This window comes from Eurypyga helias, unplaced genomic scaffold (genome assembly GCF_000690775.1).
Source record: "Eurypyga helias isolate BGI_N326 unplaced genomic scaffold, ASM69077v1 scaffold5210, whole genome shotgun sequence".
Classification (NCBI taxonomy): Eukaryota; Metazoa; Chordata; class Aves; order Eurypygiformes; family Eurypygidae; genus Eurypyga; species Eurypyga helias.
Genome location: NW_010225019.1, coordinates 38,787 through 59,427, shown reverse-complemented (window position 1 = coordinate 59,427; position 20,641 = coordinate 38,787). Strand labels below are relative to the sequence as shown.

Genomic DNA, 20,641 nt, shown 5'->3' with positions numbered 1-20,641 from the left:
ACTTGGGCAAAGAGCCAGCTGCTGTAGGACCAGGTTTACAAATGCTTTCTCTGGGATATTTCAAACACTTCATTTCAAGAGCTAACGTAGATCCTTCCAGGACTCTGCCACCAAGGTCTGACTGATGGTATCAAACTGGGGCTGGACTTCACAAAAATGCGCCCTGAATTGTAACAAATGCTCATAAAGAGTGTTTCAAAGGAGCCCTAGCTTCAGATCACTGTGGGAACAGAAATACTATGAAGTTCCCCCACCTTGCTGCTCCCCAGCTATCCCCTTCCACCAACACTTCCACTACAGGAACAGTGCAACCAAGCCCCAGGGAGCCCCAGAGAGCGCTGGAGATGGAACAAGGTCCAGGTGCTCTGTCAGGCAGACAGTCTAAGTGCACAGGTAGATGCCCTCAGGTGGCTTTTGATCAGATATTTGTCATACCAAAATCACCAATTTAAAGGATACCTTTGAAACCCATTAAATTGCTCAGTTTTTGCACAAACTATAGAAAACAGAGAGGTGAAGGTGATATATACGAGGGTGTGAGGAAAACAGCAGGAAACATGCAAAACATTTCTGGGCACTACCTTAGTTTGAAAGATTAAAACGGAAACATCACATTTTGCTGAGGAGATTGTAGTTACAAAAAAACCAAGCATGCTGGGGCTTAACAAAATACAACAACTTTGATCAAATTTTCACTGCAGACTGATAATCACACAGGGAAGCAGGGGAAAAAATAAAAATAATAACAACTATTAAAAAAAAAATCAATAAATGCCAGGGCAAAAATGTAGCTACAATCAGAAGAAAATATAGTTCAAGTGTTTTCTGCTGATGCCACTCAAGTCACAAGTTTGAACTCAAAAACACATGCTGTCTCCTCAAGCACAGAAACCAGATCAGCAAAATGTGACTAGGAAGTCTCCTGAAAGATTGAGTCACACCATATAATTGACTTTTTCCTTCAAAACTGTGTTTTTAAAACTAAGCACAGAGAAAAAAACTAAGCCTAGAAAGTGATTGGCTGTATGTTCACAGAAATACAAATACTCCACAAGGTATGCTAGCAAGGCTGCTCTGAAGACAATTACAAAGAATCAGATTCACAAAATCAAGTGGTTATCTTACGAAGGTCTAGAAAAATAGAAATTCTTTTATATTCAAATGCAAGTTTAAATATTCCCCTTCAGCAGTCTTTCTAGCAAAACCAATTTGGCAGCACAAAAACAAAACAAACAAAAAAAAAAAGAAAGAAACATAATAAAAATACACATCAGCATCAAAGGTCAACACAAGGTCAAAGGTGAGAGTTCAAGCATCAGAGAAGCTGAAGAGACAAGGATTTGGACGATGTACTTGAACGCCACATCGACATGCTTTAGGCACAACGATGAACAAACGGCAGGAATCTAGAAAAAAAAACAAACCAGAAAGAGGGAGACCAACTGAGTTACACAGAGCAGTACATCCAAACACGGAGAGAGAGAACAAGAATGGGCACTGTACAATGAGATCTCCTGGGGAAGGGAGTTGACAGGGAAGGGCAGCACATGCTAACGATGGACAAGTAAAAGTCGAAGTACATGAAGGACACCAAGTAAACGTCAAACTGCCAGAAACTAAATGGAAGCAGAGGCCTGGATTTCCCCCTCAACACCCAGTCTGCGGAGCACTCCACAGCCTCGTGGCACATTGATTAGCACGCGTTCACCTTGCCCTGTGCCCAGTGTCTCCACTCTGTTTAGGAGAACAGAGAGCAAGCTCCCTCCCCAGGACACCGACTCCAAAAAATATGGCTCCAGGGCTAACATTTGCCCAGAGACCGAGACCATGAGAGACAAGACAGAAGACACAGGGATTCCAAGGTGGTTTGACGGCTGAGACTTTCCTTGTAGCCTAACGCAGGAAGTTCTTAGGCAGTGGTAGCCCAGGAAATCCACGTTCTTTCCTTCAGCTACAGTCCCTTCTCATTCCCTAGGAGCCCATGAAACTGGGGGTGGGTGATTTGGAACAGGGGCAGTGGGGGGGAAAGATTATACAAGACAAGTAAGTGGAACCAAAAACTCCACACATTAGAGTAGAATTCCTTAAGACTTGTCTGCAAGTTAAGACTTGTCCTAGGTGAGCACTTTTCATACCATTAGACCTGCACAGGGATTTTCCTTTCCCAACCTTTTATATACACAGACCCCAGCCCTCTGGCTTCATGGGGAGGGGCTTCTGGGCTCTGAGAAACTCTACAGTCACTGTTGCCAGTTCGATGAGCAGGAAAAAAATGTGTTTCCTGAAGCTTACTTGAAGAGTTTATAAATAAAGTGATTCTTACATTAAGTTATATAAATACCTTTGTTTCCTCCCCTCCGCTTGTGAGCTGTGGGAGACAAGGAATCTGGGAAGAATGCAGGAGGCGGGGGAGAGAGGAAGCAAGTTTTTTCTTTTTCCTTCCTCTCCCTGCCCCTTTATCTCCTGTTTGTGGTCTTACCCTTCAGCACATCTTAAAGCTGCTGGTTAGAGACTAGAGCAAGGAGAGACTTGCGTATTATCTTCTAGCACTTAGAGCGTGTTGGAGAATAGCAAGTGTTGCATTCTAGTGCCAAAGTAGTGAGAAGCATGTCGTTCACTAAGCCTGCAACACTCTGCTTATTAGAACTCCTAAGATTAACTTGCTATTCATATTTTCCAAGTCATGGAAAGGACTTAGTACAGGTTAAACGCAACTCCAGCAAACAGAGTACAATGCAAGTCTCGCAGTTATTTCTCTAGTTTTAGAAATACTCTAGTTAGTTTGCAGATAGCTGTAAGGTTTCAGTCCTAAACCAGAAAGGCAAATTCATCATGAACTGAGGCATGAGAAACAAGAGGCATGAAAACAAGTGACTTCTAAGCATGTGCAATAGAACTTCTGTGTGTGATTTGTTTCGATTTTCTTAGAAGAGATTTTTCAAATATTTCACTCGGCAATTTTGAAGGGAAAGACTAAATTTCATTAGAAGACCTGAATAAGGACTGGCCTTCAAGAACAGAGCCATGAGATGCTCGGTAAGAACTTAATGACTTGGGGAAAAGTTATTCCCGTTTGTCCTTGTTTTATTCTCATACCTGCAATAATTCTGCCTTCTGAGTTTTCTCTTCTGTGGTAGGTATGCCCAGGGATGTATGACCTCCTTATGTTTAAAAGTTTGCAACAAGAAGCTCTCAAAGCATTTTACGTGTTCATAGTTGCACCCTTCATTTACAATTTGCTATATCCAAGTTGGGTGTAGATATTTCCCAGTGAAATAGGAAGAATTTCACTCTGCTTGGCTGTTCTTCCCTAACTCACAACCATTAACTAGAACAAACACTTCAGTTAGTTCTATCATGCTATGTGACTTTCACTATTCATTTTCCCTACAGATGTCTTTGCCAGTGAGGAATTTTCTGAGACAACTATTTTCCAGATAGTAGCGCTCACAGTTAGTAAGCTGCCTCACCATTAAAATAGAATGATACTCACCATCAGTGTTTCAGATACGTTTGAAAAATTTGAGTTCTCATTCCGCTTAGGAATAAAATTTGATCACTATATAATCAAAGGCATTTTCTAATTATGCAAGCTTTGTATTACTGGAAGAAAAAAACTGAACTACAGAGAGAGATTCTATTCTGGACTGTTGATTATCTAGGGGACTGAAGAATCTACGATTTCGTTTACTGTAGCACTTGATACTAAGTAGCATCAGATTGATACTTCAATTGTTTGTAATACTTTAATCTTATTATGGCATATCTAGTAAAATCAAATTTCTTCTGAGGAAAAAAAAAATAATCTATGAAGTAGACCATTTCCATCTTGTTTCTAAAAATAGGCAAGTACCTCCTGGTGGCACATGTGACATGGAATTCCATTTCATCAGAAGTCCTACTAGGTTTTGTTGCAGAAAATTCAGATTCTTTGGTTCATGAGCATACAGAATACTCTGTCCATGTGCCTACTTAAACCAATCCTTCTGCAGTTTAATTGAACTCACCCAACTCTTACCCTACTGTCCAGGAAATAAAGCATTTGACACCGATTTGATTTGCACTTGAATGAGAACATGAGAGGAATTAAAAATAAAATTTAGAAGCCCCAAATCCCCAGAATCCCAGACTTTCCTGACAATGAGTGAGGAAGAAAAAACAGGCTTAAGACTGGAAGGCAAGAGTCTAATTCTCCAGCCAGCAGCAGCCACCAGACAGACACAGAAATACTGACTTTATCTGATCAGTTCTGTTATCAGAAAAAAATCTGCCCAAGTCACAAACTTGATACATTTATTAACTTTGGCAACATACACATTGATACACCAAGAAAGGGAAATCTGAAACAAATACACAAAAAGGGCAACATCTTCAGCTGGTGAAAACTGATGCAGCTCTACTGATGAAAGCAGAACTGCATGGATTCAAACCATCTGAGGATCGTATCCTTTAAAATTTAAACCTGCATAGATTTTTTTTTTCTTTTTGGCAATACTTATAGTTATGCCAGTAAGGCACAAGAGCTAGCCCAAGTTAGGTGTCTTTAGGTGATCATGTCTGGGAGCAGTCACTGATCAAGCTAAGCCACAGTGTAAACTGGCGCATCTCCTAAAGTCAACAGGAGTTGCACCTATTTGCAACAATGTTAAGCTCGTTCTATAGGTTACAGTATTGAGGACACGCTATAGGATGCAGAAACTAAAGTATTTAATTTTGGGCAACTGAAATGACTAGTAAAGAGGCCAGAGCATTAGATTAAAAGAAAAACAGGACAAAGGTCTCAGGATAGTACAGTGGGGTAGGGTGCAAAGAAGGTAAGAGTGACTGTAGAGACCCCGGAGCACAGTGCTCTCCTCCACTGGTTCACAGCGTTCCTCTTCCCCGTTTAGCAGTTGCTGGGCTGCAAACAGGCCACTGAAAATCAGTAGTTTCAATCATGCATATCATTATGTGTGTAAAACAATCACATTCAGGATTCTACAAAACCCTGGCTTTTTTTTTTTTTTCCAGTGAAATAATTTAGGTAATAAATATTCTCCACCTGGAGCGGTATAAAACTTCTATAAAAATAGAAACAACATTCTTGGTTACAGCAGGTTGCACTTGGAGCAGTTGCTCTGGCTTATGTATGTTTTTTTTTTTCTTTTTTTTTTCTCCTTTTTTTGAAAAGTATAGTTTTTATTTAAAAAAAAAAAAAAATCCCATTATCACCCTGGAGGCCTTCACACTCCAACACTCTTTATCTCAGAAAGCCAGGACACATCTTTCCCATCGTGTAGTATTCAAGTGTACATGGTTCACTTAAGTGTATGTTTACGTTTCTAGAGTCAAATAATTAACATAGAAGGGTACCACATGCCAGCATAACTGGGAAATTTGGCAATCTGGCCTTTGAACCTTTGCCACCACAAAATTATTTGTATACTGATATATTTACCCGTCTGACAGACCGGCATCAACTAACTGATTTTCAATTTAAGAATGGAAAGGGCTCTTCTTGGATGCTATGGGTCAGGCCTTGTACTTCTGAGGTTTGGAACCCAGGGGACCCACTCCCTGGGAACACCCGACATTTCCAACCGACTACTGCACATGGGTTTGGGTTCTGGACGTGATCTCGGGTTTGATGGGTTTAGCGCTCCTCCTGCTGGAGCAAGTCCCAACCCTAAGTCTGACCCACACACTCATCATGTGTGGGCCATGTAGCAGTTGGCTCCCAGACTGTACTGTTAGCTGGTGCCCTGGGAAACAACATCACGAACCAGGAATACAAAGAAAACAAGGAAAAAAAAAGAGAAAATGAGGTAAATGGAACTTCTGTTAAAGACGCACAGAAACTGTAAACTTCCTCTTGTGACAGAGGCGGATTTTGGTAGTTACAAAATGGGACTCTACTCTGATGTCTCAAAACAACTCAGGCCAGAGTGTCAAAAGTCCTTTGAGCCCCCTAAAACCAGTGTATAACAAAGGCCCTTAGCAACGCATTATCAATTTCACAAGTGTGCAGAAAAAGTGTGTGCTCACTGAAGGGGAGTGTTCAATTTTCCTTCTATACGGGAGATAACACGTAGTACCAAGAGGCAGAATTAGGCTGAATGGCTCAATGACCTGCTCTGGTTTCACAGCTCTTGTGTTAGCCTGTTCTGCACTGGTACACACCACCTTAAAGGAAAACTGCAGTATAAAGAAATACCTAATTACTAGACGAAATCACTGCACAAACTGTTTTGGCCAAAAAAACCCAACACACAAAACCAGGAAGTTATCTTTGCAACAGAGTTAAGACTGAGAAATCAAATTCCATGAGAACATGTATGAAACCAGAGCCTCAAGAGCTGTGTTAGCATAACTCTGGGCTTTGTATCTCCATTTAACAGTCATTTTAATAGAGAAACAAACAGCACTTACATTAGGATTATCAGAATGAACTCAAGGTAGTACTGTGCGAAGGGGACATTATTCCACAGAAATGGGGAATGTGATGTTAAGAAGAAAAATTGTCAAAAGAATTCTGCAGGTTACGAGGGATCAAAACTTTGTTACTCGCCCCAAATGGATTCAGCCAGACTAAGCTGTCTCTCTCTCCCTTTCTAAAAAAACCTAGATAAAGTACATGGAGAAGTTTTTTTTAAATACGGAGAAATTCACTGCATCTCATTAATATTCAGCTGTAAATAGACTGAAATTTTCTGGGCAGGGACATTATCTAATAATTTTATAAAGTGCTGTGTACATTCACAGTGCTATATAAACACTACTTTATATACAGCAAAAAAAATCACTGCAGTTTTCCTTTGGCTTGTTAATGTGTTCACCCTTCTAGTCTGTCTCCTGCTTTAGAGATGATTTACTAAATCCTCACCATGGCATACAGTTTAGGAAATTTCAGAGAGTAGATGGGACATGACAAAGGCTACATGGAGCCGGTTCTTTGCTCACCCAAACTTAGACGGACTCAATTCTCCTTCCCCATCTTTGTTTTCATTAGATGTTCTGTGTTATTTCTGCTTTCCCCTCCTCCTCTCCCCCATGGTGGTGTGGTGTCAGTTCTGCTTCCCCTTCTCTCTACCCCAAGGCAGTGTGTTGTCAGATTCTGCTGCTCCCTTTAACCTCCCCTCCCCACCCCCAAGGAGCTGGCATTGGTCCTTCTCAACACACACTGGTTACAAACACAGCAAACTTCAAATAAGGGGGGTGAGAAAAAAACCCAAAAAACAAAACAAAAAAACAAACCAACAACCCAAAAACAAAACCTCAGCGATATGGCACCTAAACTCCAAAGTAAAACACTGGAAACAAAAGCACAAACTTGTCCTCCATCCGAAGCGGGATTCTCAGCAGAGGCTGCAGCCGAATCTTCAGGGGAAGATGTGCCAGACAGAAGGCATGGATCAGCTTCCAGGACCGTAAAAACACAGCCTTAGGGCTTGGAATCACTAAGTGCGCTCCTCTCCAACTTACCAGAAGATCCTTCTCACTCCAGTCCCGGAGGGGAGGGCGCTCAGTATGGCTTGCTGTCATTCTTAGAGCGCTTGAGCTGTACCTTCAGACGCTTCATGCCAATCTGAAAGCCATTCATTGACTGAATGGCAGCCTGTGCAGAGACAGGATTGTCGTAACTTACAAAACCTGAAGAAAGGAGAATACATAATTACACCATGCCAAAGCTGTCCAGAAAAGCTACTCACAACTGGAAATGCAGGTACCCACAACTTAAGAAAGACTTGCATGAAATGCCATTTTCAGAAGCTCACAACTGTTTTAGACTCTTCATAAAAAACTTCAAATTGAGGGCTCTCAGACAAAGCATTGCTTTCTGACACCTGGAACTTTGGCCAAAAGATATACAAAGCTCAGGAAATTAAAGTAACATTTTCCAGTCTTCCAACAAAATTCAGTATTGCTGTTTGTTTTCTAAGAACATCTAACCTGGGAAATATTAACCTATATATGAAAGCTCATTAAAGATACAAGACTGAAATCACCCTCTTGGCATGATGGGAGTAGATTTGTTTGGAGTGAAGTAGCTGTGTCAAGGCAGTGTGGCACTTGGACCACTCTTATGTTTAGGTCTCTCTTCAATGAGTAGTTGTGTATCATTCCAGCGAAAGAGCATCCCCAAAATAAACTTCTTCAGGGTTTTGAAGGAACCCATTTTAAATAACTCCAGTTAATGGCCGATAGCACTACCTGGGGAGATCACTCCATGTATAGGTGTTACAGCCTGATGCTCAGCACATTTTTGTGTTCTCACAAAGCATCAGATTGTTCACATATTTTGGCTCAAACACTAAAAAATTCAGGACATTATGTAGGCACAAAGCTATCAAAACAACAGAGAAAGGCTCACCTCTTCTACTCTACCACAGGACACCTCCTTCTATCAAAACAGTCATGAGAGCTTACAGCACTACAAGACTGCTACAACTGCTTGCACTGGGGTTTCAAAGTGAGGAAAACAAAGCTATGAATTTTTCAGTCCACGTGTGCAGCCTACTACTACATAAGCTAAGAAAGAATATGGTCTTTGCTTTTTTGGCATCACAGACTTTAGCAGGTAACTGAAAATATTCTATCTGGATAGTAACTGCGGCACGACAGGTTGATGTACAGTGTCAGGATACACCTCCCACCCTGATGTGTCTCCCATCTAAATACACAATAGGCAGAGCAAAATTAGGATACGAGATGCAACCAAAGTTAGGCAGTAAATAGCGGCTGAAATGGTTTTTCTATTACAAAATTTTCACAAATTACGAGGAAGCTTTAAGAATTGCCTTCAGAGCATTTACAGAAGAGTCATATGCTCCTGTACTATATGGTAGCCATAATAATTATATATAAGAATGTTAGTAGAAATAATTCATGAACATAGTAAGCAGTATATACAGCAACATAAACCATTAGTGAAAAGACAGAAAGGGGGAAGAGAAGGAACTACAACATGATTAGAGTCTGCAAACACAAATCATAGTGAATTATTTAGGGCCACAACAGTATAATGAGGCATAATAGTGCAAAATCAGGAAAAGCAAAAAAGTCACAATGAAAATCAAGAAGATCTAGTTTATTGCTAGAAGAGTTCGTGTTTGTTTATTTATTAGGGTTATAGAGAAAGAGTCACTGCTTGACTTAAAAGCTAGACTAGACAATACACTGGACAAGAGATTACTAGAAAGAAGCCACCTTTCTACAGGTAATGATTAGACCCAACATACCAAAACACTTGCTTAGATTGGTCTGCTTGTCAATGAAAACCTTGGCAGAGACAACATTTCCAAATGGCATGAACATCTGCAGCAGATCCTGATCCCCAAATTCCTGGGGAAGATGGTAGATAAACAGATTGGCTCCCTCTGGACCTTCAAACAAAAAGGAGGAATATAAATTCAGAAAGATCATGGATAAGAGAGGCCCATTTCACAATTAAAAAAAAAGGTCAAAGAGCCATTCAAGCCACATTTTCTAGATAAAACAATGCAACTGCAGTCTGCATTTCTGTGGAGTACTCAATTCCAGAATAAATTAGCATGACCCTTTCCTGGGATTGATCATTCAAACAATTCTAGCTCCTTTTCACCATTTTTGCTGTAATTTTCACATTGTGCCAGAACTGGTTCACAGATCTTTGCTGTAACGAAAGCTGAGCAGTAAGTCTGAGCCCTAGATGCTGATTAAAACAAAAAATCGCTACGCAAAGCTTGCATCTCGCATCTCAAAGGAAGTGAGTAAATCTCAATACAAAACACAAGCAATTGCATTACTTGTGATCTGAGAGATTCTTTTCTAAGCATCATCCTATATTCTTCTGAAAACTTACTCCCACATTATTCATCACTTTACACTGAATGTTAAATTGATTCTGAATAGTGAAGACATTGGCATTAAGTATCTGCGGGAAGAGGTGGAGGACCAAGAAAACATTAACAAAACCACAACTGATTCTCCAACAGTGGGATGTATCAGGGCTGCAGATTCATAGTCTCCTGTCCTCCAAGAAAGTGAAGGAGTACGATTTCTAAGCATTTAAGACTAGACAAATCCTGGGAGAAAACTCCTGTATAAAAACTACTTTGGACAGCTCTTAACAGAGACCTCACAGGTTTACCTTCTTTATCTTCAGTAACTTTAGAATTCTAAAAAATGCTGCCAAATAAAAGCTCTGCAGATAAGGTAGCTGCAAGGGCTGATCACGCCCTTCTGACAACTCCTCTCTCAGACTGTTTCTACAAGTTCCTGCCCACCTTCTTTTTGACTTCCCGCTGCACCAATACTCTGCTGTGTTAAGAGACTCTGGTTATACAGTGTGGGCAATGCAGCAGCAGCATATTGTTGGATTCCAGAATAAGCCTGTGTGAGGGCTTCCATTGTGCTACCTGTCCCATTTGAGAGACCACCACTGCCAAGTCCTCCATTTAAGGCTGCCATTCCTGTATAAGAAAGAGGAAATAAAGATGACTGAGTACCTCCACTGAGCTAGATCAATTACCTTTCAAATACTCTGCATTATTACAAAAAGGCAAGAAGTAGAAAAACACCCCCAAGGAACCAGCCCAGCCTGAGGAACAATAAACAGCTATTCCCCCAACCCAGCGCAACACACAGCTTACCTGCTAAAGAGCTAACATTGAGGCCTGCTGTAGCCCCTGCCAGTGTCTGCAATGCTCCAAGAGAAGCCATTGGATTAACAGAGGAGCTGCTACTGGAGCTAGGTGAGGAACCTGCTATTAAAATAAGATAATTAAACTTCAAGCAATCTTTTTTGGCCTGGACAATTAAACTTCTTAAGTTATTTCTTCTATAGAAAAGCCTAGTAATGAACAGAGCAAGCAACACAGTATACTATGTCAAAAAAAGAAAAATCCCAAACCCACACAAATTGATTGATCATATTGTTTCTATCTTCTAATCCCTTCCTACTTTTTTGAAAAGTTTACACTTCATCATAACGTCTTTGCAGTAATAATTATTTCATTAAGTGTAAGACACCTAAGATTCAGACAGTACATGAATGTTAGCTAACTTTGTACCTCGACATAAGGTAACCAGCAGCAATGTCCATTTCCTGGTGACTAAAGCAAGTAAGAATCGCTACATACTCATACCTATCCTTGAAAAAAATCACACAAGGTGAAAAAGACCCGAAACACAGATACTAAAGACATTAAAGAAAGCTCCAGTCAAACTGAACATATGGTTTTCCCATACTGCCAGAAAAGGAACAGCAGATGCCCAGACTATTCTAACACATGAAATATTTTCCATTAAAAATCCTGCTGCAGCAGCCAGGGCTATGGGCCAAGAAAAGTCTTGGAATGGATGTCCAAACTACATAGTCTATCCTCTGCTGACTGTGCTACTAACATCTTCCAACACGTTTACTCAGTAAGAGAAGTCTACAGATATAGTACCCAGCAGATTAACAGATTACATGGCCTGCCAACTTCTTCACCAGGTGGAGTTAGTTCTACATAAACAGACATCAAAATGATGATGGAAAAAAGTTTCCCAAGTTGGTGTATCAAAAGAAAAAGAAGTTCAAATTTAAGTCATCTACAAAGATTATGGACATGATAAAATAAGACTAGTATTTTTATGATTATATAGCAGTAGTTCTCTTAACAGGTTTGTGGACTACTCTGAAATCTGAAGAAGGTAAATAAGGGAAGCTATACATATTGTCATTAATCCAGAAGTTTAAATTTACTGCACAAGATGCACTGGAAAGTATTTATGGCTTCTACAAATTAAAAGATACTGAAGTCTGGTGCTGTAGAGGCATCTTGTAGTCTGCTTTCAAGAGGAATTTATCTGTCTGACCAAGTGAGTGGGTAAGAGAAGAACTGAAATTCAAGCATTTTCAGTTTCCTTCATGTTTTTGCAATTCTCAGTTATGCTGTGTATGTCCAAGAAAACTTTGAAAAGAATTGTTACCACCTTTCAAGCAGATCCACACACTCTACATATTTACCACTGCATATGTGTGTCACAAAGTCTCTGCTGGAGTGAAATGTGGTTAACTATTTAAATGGAATACAGCAAACTTGCCTAACAAGCCCCAGCAAAAGCCGTGCCCAACAAAGGCTTCATAAGAACCCAGGAAGCTGCACTTGTGACCACTGTTTAGTTTTTGTATTGACAGAGGAAATGACAAAGCTCCTCTAGGAAACGTTATAGACCAACTGTCAAGTCAGAAATCGACGGACAATATCTCAGACTGTATTTTAAGATACTTACTCTGAAGAAAAGGAGACAATTCCAGTCTTACTATCAGCAGCATATTAAATGTTGGAAAAATATAGAGAACAAGTTACAGTATAACCCTCAAGTTGGTACAAAAAAAATATCACAGCTGGCTGAATAAAAGTCAGCATTCAGAAATGACACAGCTGCCTCCATTTTAGGGTATCACTTGTTTCTGCAATGTTTCACTGCTAACCTGCATAATTCAAAAAGACACTACGTTTGACAGACGAGAACACCACTTAAAAAAAACCCAAACAAACACCAAACCCACAATAAAATAGTAGTGGTATGGGAAAAAACCGAATGAAGCCAATGCTAGAGATCACAGTAACAGACAGAACAGATACCTTCCCTACTTTAAAAAGGTTGCAATTTTAAACAAGTTCATTTAAACCACTGCAAAAAGCTGAACACCGTTATTTTAGTTTAGCTGACTTTATCACAAGTCTCTTTTAAACAAAGTAAGAAATGCTTTAGTACTGAAAATGCCAAGAAAATTTAACTCTGTTCGGTTTATCTGCATTATGTACACAGAAACTACTGTACTGTCTCAGCACCCCATTTCTGATGATGACTAGAGGCAGATAAACAACAGCAGAGCAGAAATAGGGAAATTACAAAGGGACACTTCCCAGGTGTAGTCTACACATCAATGCAGCAATTTGCAAATCTAGATTTCTTCCAGCCAAGGGCAATGTCTTTGTATTACAATTTTCATTCATTAATTTTGGTGCATTTTAAATACAGAATTGCTTGACTCTACTATGTTCTAAGGCATGAGTTCTGCAATTTAATCACTGTGCAAACAAATAGCTCTCCTTGGTTTTGAACAGTCAGCCGACAACTTCACTGGATATCCTGTAATTCTTCTCCTTTCCCTATTCATCTTCATCACACCACTAATACATCCGTAGACTTTGATCATATCCACCTCTCACATCAGTCTTCTATTTTTCAGGCTCTCTCACTGCTCCTAATAGGGAATGAATTCCATACTTCTAGTCATCCTTCCTGTTTTTCTGTTTTTTGTGTATTATTTTAGATCAGAAAACAATACACAGTGCTGGGGATGGAAAACCAATATAGCTTCACTTATGTTCTTTACTCCATCCCTAATTCTTAACATTGTTTCTGTGCAGTTTTGGTGGGTTGTTGGGTTTTTTTGCTTGCTACTGAGGTTATATTTTCTTAGATCTACTGAGTTACACCTAGTCAAAAAGGCAAATTCTAACAGAAGTAGCAGAAAATACTTGAAAAGGCTTTCAGAAAATTTGAATATGTAGCAAAGATAACAAAACTTGGACAAGGGCATCAACTACCAACTCGTGGAAGTAGGTGAACTGAGGGAAAAGTAAGTCTGTTGTAATTCCATCCAAGCTAAAGAGCACTAAAAGTCAGATAGTAGATCAACCTGAACTGGACCAGAATTAGTTCCAGCAAGATCAGAAAGACTATAATGTCTCTGAAAACAATTTTGCTGGAGATACATTAAGGTCAGGAAAGTCATCTCATCTTTCCTGGACTTGTGATGGTTGCCTTTGAAGAGAGGAGAAATGGAAACATACATCACCTTGATGTCTGAGTCAAGAAGGTGGCAGACAAGACACTCCAATCCTGAAATACTTCTACAGTATTTTCTTGAATGTCCTTTTCATAAGCTACAAGTTTAAATGAGTTTATCTAAGGCCACAGCCTCTGTAACATGGATTACCTACAGGTGGATGCAGCAGCAGTCTATTCAGTTCCAAAGAATAGCTGCTTTATTGCAAGGTTGAAGGTTTTGCTCCATCATATTCTACTTCAAAATACACCATACTGCTTGGAAATACCTAAATAGAATCACCTGAAATGTGCCGGAAGACAGCACAGCAATAATATTTAACAGCTCCGTGTTCAACCATTCTGACATGTAACCTACACACAGCCCACAGACTCTGCACCGTGTGGACTTCCAAGTTCCCCAAACACATGAGAGATCAGTGCAGATGAAAGAAAAACAAAAAGGTAACTATGCATAAAGACCATGGATTTTTTGACCAACTGTGAAGTTTGAGGGCAATCTGGGAGAGACGTCCAAATAGGCATCAGGTGAGCATTGGGATGACTGACAGATTATCACAGTATACATTGCCATATGTCCCACAGACAAGGAAGGCATTTACTAACACACAGTACTGAATAGCTATACGCTGAGTTTTTTCAAGCTCAGGAAAGATGCTCTGAATGTGTGGAGTTCAACAGCTCCTATATGAATGTACACATAAGTATAAGAGATAATAGTCAGTTCAGAGTAAAGAGTTAAAAAGCTGTATAATTACAGGAAGTATCATAGATTGAATGCTGTCAGTACCCACTGGGACTTCCACTCCCCCCAGCTTAAGTACAGTTTTAAAAGGTGAAGCATATTTATACCTCTGATGAAAAGCACTGAAGCTGTTTGATGTCAGTGACTACATATAGATCACATATCGTCCAGAACTTTCTCTTTCTTTTGAAGAAAGCTAATCTACTCTTTAAAATTATACTAGAAATTAAGTTGAAAGAGCAATACAATAGTGACTGCTTCAAGCCTGTGAAGAGTGATACACCTACAGGATATTAATTCAAATGATCCATCGTCACTGCTGGTTGACACACAATCATTTGTCGATATGACTGGTGATCATTTTTAAGCACCTTCTGTGCTGAATCCAAACAACTTTCTGAACTGCTCCCCATCCTTCGGGGCCCTCCACCAGCATGATCAAAAGCTGAACAGAGTCCTGAGATGCTTCTCGTCAAGGGAAAAGGAACAGCAGAGTGCTGTGTAACAGCCAAAATTCACAGAGGGGAAACCAAACCTAAAGAATCACACAAAAGTAGCATAACTTCAGTTGAAAGGGACCTTTGTGGATCATCTAGTCTAATGATCTGCTCAGAGCTGGTCTAACCTGTGAACTTTCCAATTGCATTCTGAAGCTTTGAAATGATGGGAGATTCCACAGCCCCCCTGGCATCTGGTATCTGAGCTTAATATTCACAGATGATAATTTTATTTTTTTTTATTTTTCTTTTATATCCAGTCAGAATTTTCTCTACTGCAACTTGTGTCCATTGCCCTTGTCCTTTCACTGTACACTTCTGAGAAGAGGCCATCTCTGCCTTTTCTAGGATGTCTGGCATTTGAACTTCACAACCTGCCAGTCCCTTTCCCCACTTCAACAAATCAAATAAACTTGCTCCAGTCAGCAGATTAGAGAACCGACAAGTTCTAAACTCCAGTCACAGCAACATGTAACCCGACCATTCCAGCTCTGCTACTGCATGAGGAATCATGGGAAAAATTCTCAGATATATTCACTCTCACACTTTTTCTCTGCGAGGAAAACGCATCAGTGGGTTACAAATGCAGGTCTTCCATAGCCTCAACTCTTTGGGGTTTTTTTCTGATTTTGTTAGTTTGTTTTTAATTATAGAATAGGATACCATAGCTGGGAGTCAAGATAAATTTTGAAGTTTTAATCTTTAAGGATTGCAAACCACAAAGTTTTTATGTTAAAAAAAAAAAAAAAAGCAAACCCAAACCTGTCCAGAAACAGAACACACTTTAAATTCTTTCTTGGGGATTTCTCCAAGTGGAGAACTGTGCAAAGCACCCATGGTTTAACTCCTGATTGTGTGACGTAAGGTTTTCTAAACAGCTTTTCCTTGTAATCTCTTTATAATCTCTTAGTCCAGCTCCTTGGCCCTCCTACACACTACAAAAAGCTACCTGTGGAAATTTAAAACACCCCTCAACCCCCTTTGGTCCCTCACAATCACAGGTGAGGATGTCAGTTCTGTAGGCTGGATTTTGAAACTGCATAAGCAATTTGGCTTTTTATGAAAAAAACAAAAAAACAAACCCACATACCATGCCATAGATGCTGGGAAACCAACACCCTGAAAACACAGGGTCTCCCTTCCCATGTCAGGATTTAGAAATAACTGAAAATAGGTTAGAAATAACTGAGTAGGATAGTGATCTTCATTTGTGGTAAAAACTGAGCCTGTCTGATATAAGCACAATTTAATTTGTTTTTTGTTTTCTTGTCTCTTGCATTTAATGATCACATTTAACAAGAAGGCAGCAAAAGAACACTACTTGGACATTTTTGCCTCTCTGGATACGGTACACAACCTAAAGTAATAAACAATAAAAAAGCCAACCAGAAAAAAATACCAGAAAAGCAAGACACTGATTTTTATGTGTAACACATACACTCAGTTCTAGATGCTTTCTAATAAATGTGCTAAAGGTCTGTTTATTCTACTTCTATGAGGTAGTTATAGCATCCTTGTCTTCATTAATGTCAGAGGGATAGAAACTGTACTGTTCTAGTACACAGAATGCATTACTTCATGCTTTAGGCATCTTCTATTTCCATGTCCAGAGGAACAGGGTACATCTGCCACAGTGCCTGTCTAAAATCACAGATACATTAATTTCACCGGATTGTACTAATGTGACTGGAAAGAGGTCTCCTACCTTTCTGCTTCATGGTGACCTCAAAAATTCCTTTCACTCTAAATTAATCTGACCGTTTGGAGGAAGAACACAGCAGGTAAAAAAGCCTTTGCTGGAGGCAAAGGTATCTACCCCAAACAAAGGCCAGTGAATTTACTAGTAAAACTGCTTATAGATAAGAGAATCAACACGAAAGTGACAAAAAGGGATAGACAAAAGAGGTGACATCTATCCTGAAAGGACTCCTAAGGCAACCCACCTCATAACGCACTACAGCATAGGCAGTCTCTTACCTGAGCTGGTGAGCACACTCAAGGGACTGCTGGAGGAAGTGAGTGCGGCGGTACCACTCGGTGTATTCTGAGCTGCGCTGGCCGCAGCTGCTAATGCAGCCAGGTTCTGTAACTGCATCGCATTCAGTCCTGCAACACATTGAAGAATGCAGTTTCTCCTGTAACAGTCACCATCATCTTAGTTCAACATATCCAGCAACCTCAGCACATCACAACGGAGTAACAGGAATAAGCTTAAAAACAACAGGCTTAATACTAGTTAATGATCTTTTTGCTGCTGAGATTCCTTGTTATAAGGAAAAAATGTTTTTCTTTGTCCAGATAGAAGAGTTTCTGTAGAAGACCAGGTAGTCATGATTCCAGATGTAGACTCCAGATTACAGAAATATTCAAGCAGTGTTCTCTTCACTGATTCACAAAAGCATAGCAGCTTTAAAAGAGAGTTAAGTCAGGGTCTGACAGCGCATCTGCAAGCCAGAGATCTTGTCTAGACACCAGACCAACATGCTCCTCTTGTTTCATGTCCCTCTACTCTCTTTGTATGGGAACAGCAATAACTACACAGTTCTTTCAAGAAGGCCTAAACACCACAGTGGCTATGAAGTCGCACCTTCAACCCACCATCAGCTGAATATCAGCACATTTGGGTTTGTCCCCTCGGCGCCAAGAAGCAACAGTCAATTGTGAGACAATGTTAAGTGGCAACTCCTGACCACAAGGTCAGCCAATGTACGTGTAGGCTAGTCAGCTGGTCAAACAAAAACGGGTAGGAAAACATCAGGCATGTTGTGTGTAAGATGCCAGGAATACTGCAGAAGGGGGAAGGTATCCCTGTGCTGATGAACTTTTATGGGTCGCTTTACTCATCTGACTCACCTTGAGTCATAATTTTTGAATGAAACCAGTCAGTACTGGCACTGTAGTTTGCTCTCTTCCCCTGCCACGGGATTATCGCTGATATCAATCTTCTTCTGAATTCTGTATTTTAGCCATCCTTTGGTAGGCTACCTCCATTCTCCCACCTTTGTCTCACTTCCCTTTTCCCTTCTTTCCTGTTTTTGTCTCTACCTTTGCTGACTCTAACAACTCCTCCTCTTTTCATCTGAATTCAGACAATCCCTACTAATTCCTCCCTACAAAATTAAAACCAAAATGAAATTAATCACCATCCATACAAACATCAAAATATCCTAGGCAGATGTGACACCTCATTTTTTGGATGCTTAGCAAGTAATTGGTGACAAAGCACACACCTCAAATTACAAAATGAAGATTTTAATTATGTAAACAGACAACATTAGCATAATTCGTTTGGTTTTATCTTTATCCATTGTCCTCTTTGTGATAGGGTTCACTTCCCTAACCACATTTAGTACCTGAAACGAGGATTCTGCCTTTATTTAGATTCTCAAGGTGCCATCGTAACACAAAAGCATTGTTAAACCCCAAAAGGTTTTTTTTTTTCTTTTTATTGTGCTACAGAGAGTTAAAAGTGCAAGTGTTAGAGATATTGAAGAACAGAGCATCTATCTTGCTTCCTTTCCGAAGCTGTTCAGCATGGGCACACTGCACCTGTCCTCTTGTCATCACACTGTTCTCCCATCTGCTTTCAAATAGGGTCAAGATTAAATTTTGCCTAGAGTCTGATACAGTTGGGGATTGAATTACTTCCTTAATTTTTCTTTCTATGAATTTGAAGAAAGGAGATGAGCTCATATATTAACAGGACTACCAAACTAAAACTTTCTGTGATGAATCACAGACTTAGCATAATTTTTCAAAGCACCATGCAACATGCTATTTATACATCTGAGTACTCAATTTTTAAGGTGTTTTTTTATTTAGTGAAGCAAGAATTACCCTGGAAACATCACAGGCAACCTCCCCTAGTTAGCCCCTTCCCACCCACCCCTGCCCCAGTCCTTGCTGTGGTAACAATTTGCATGAAGGGCTGTACTGTTTTTCTCCTTTATCACTACTTGGTTTTAAACAGACAAGAGGAGGAAAAACCAGTATCATGCGCATAACAATCTATTACAGGTCACCATCACACAGGATATTAGTGAAAGTGATTTTTATAAACTGCTTTTGGCAAGAGTAGTAGATCTAAAGAGCTCTGCAGAGGTCTAACATGAAAAAAAAAAGTCAGAAGCTGAGGTTAGAATCAACCTCAAGTATAAATCAAGGTTCTTACAAGGGAAAAATGTAACACCTTGGAAAAGCTTGTAACTGTTACTCACAGGTACACCAACACAAGTCAGTTGTACAAAAACACTTCACTTCCTTAACACTTCTAGATCAACCTCTGGACAACAGGGCATGTAATACTGTTAACTACCACACAGATCCAGGAGGCAATTTTAAAAGCTTGAATTGTTCAGTAATAAAACCAAAACTATCGCTTTTCTGCCAGAAGAATTTAGAGGATGCAGTGAATGGAGTTCCTAACATCCTTTTTTTTTATTCCCCACCCTGTGAAGACAGAAGGGACAATCAATTTGCAGTGCCAGTATCGCTATACTTAATGTTCTGACTGGTGGTCCACAGCAAGGAATTTGGCTCATACTTATTAAGCTGACATTTCCCTAAGAGCAATGGCATAATCAATCATAACTCAAACACAGGAATTAAAGAACCTGCATGAAGGACTAGTTCACATTCCTACCAACAATGCATTTTCAACTTTGATGTACTTAAGGACAACACATTTAAAACAGGAAACCTAAGAATCCATTATCACTGAAACACATGCCCTAGTGCTTACTTCAAATATGCACCTGTTTGATGAAAATAAATATACGGAACCATCTTTTAAGGGAATTAAGGTACGTTAATTTTAAATGCCAGAGGTAGGAGAGATCACCATCGTATCACAACTTACCTCGGGGACAATGGTTAACTAAGATTAAGAAGGAACATCCACACTTGTAGCAGAGGATTTCTGTCATTCCAGAGGAGTGGGTAAACTCAAGACTAATTATTTCAAATGGGATTAATGTGTCTACAGCCTTCTGGCTACTTTCTCTACCCTCCTCTTCTTTTCTTTGGCCCTGAACTTGTCTTAGGATAGAAAAACTCACCTCCCATTGGGTGAAGGCTGCTCAACGTGTTCAGGTTCCCAGATGACGCAGCTGCTGTCTGCTGAAGGAGCTGCAAATAAAGCTAGACATTACACCAAAAAACAAAACAAGAGTGAGAGTGAGGGCTGGCTCTGCTTCTGGGAGAAACTGCAGCACACCACAGCCAGAGCGCCGTCACAAAGGGAACTCCCACTGCCCATGCACCATAGCATCATAGCAAAGCGTAAAGAGAACTCCCCCTGCACAGTACAGCCAGGGCACCACCATAGTGAAATCCCATGTTGCTCATGCACCAGACTGCAGCCAAAGCAACAGCACAATGCTTTCCCCACTCAACACCATCAATGTCAATGGAAGTTTACAGCTAATACACCAAGACAAAGCAAGTAGAATCAGTCGTAAGAGAGAATAGTTTATCTCTATTTTCTGTGGTTTTGGTTTCATTTTGTTGGTGGGTTTTTTTTTTTTAAATACTGTGCACCATCAGCTGCTTGGCGCTTCCAACCTGACCAGCTTTTCTATTTGGACAGCACTAA

General features: G+C 40.1%; 1 protein-coding gene across 4 annotated transcripts in view; it reads right to left on the bottom strand.

The window, feature by feature from the left end:
* Positions 1 to 287: 287 nt before the first annotated feature.
* Positions 288 to 20,641, bottom strand: part of CELF1 (CUGBP, Elav-like family member 1) — a 41,335-nt gene continuing 20,981 nt past the window's right edge. For 2 of the 4 annotated variants that reach the window (XM_010147774.1, XM_010147751.1), the window contains exons 8-13: positions 20,106 to 20,187; positions 17,026 to 17,154; positions 10,611 to 10,721; positions 10,245 to 10,430; positions 9,219 to 9,362; positions 7,249 to 7,629 (exon numbers count right to left, since the gene is read on the bottom strand). In XM_010147774.1, coding sequence (XP_010146076.1) covers positions 7,502 to 7,629; positions 9,219 to 9,362; positions 10,245 to 10,430; positions 10,611 to 10,721; positions 17,026 to 17,154; positions 20,106 to 20,187 — 780 coding nt within the window. In that variant the 3' untranslated portion in view covers positions 7,249 to 7,501. Of the gene's footprint in view, positions 1,407 to 7,242; positions 7,630 to 9,218; positions 9,363 to 10,244; positions 10,431 to 10,610; positions 10,725 to 17,025; positions 17,155 to 20,105; positions 20,188 to 20,641 lie in introns of those variants that run through there. The other 2 variants (XM_010147759.1, XM_010147766.1) reach the window with 2 other exon arrangements.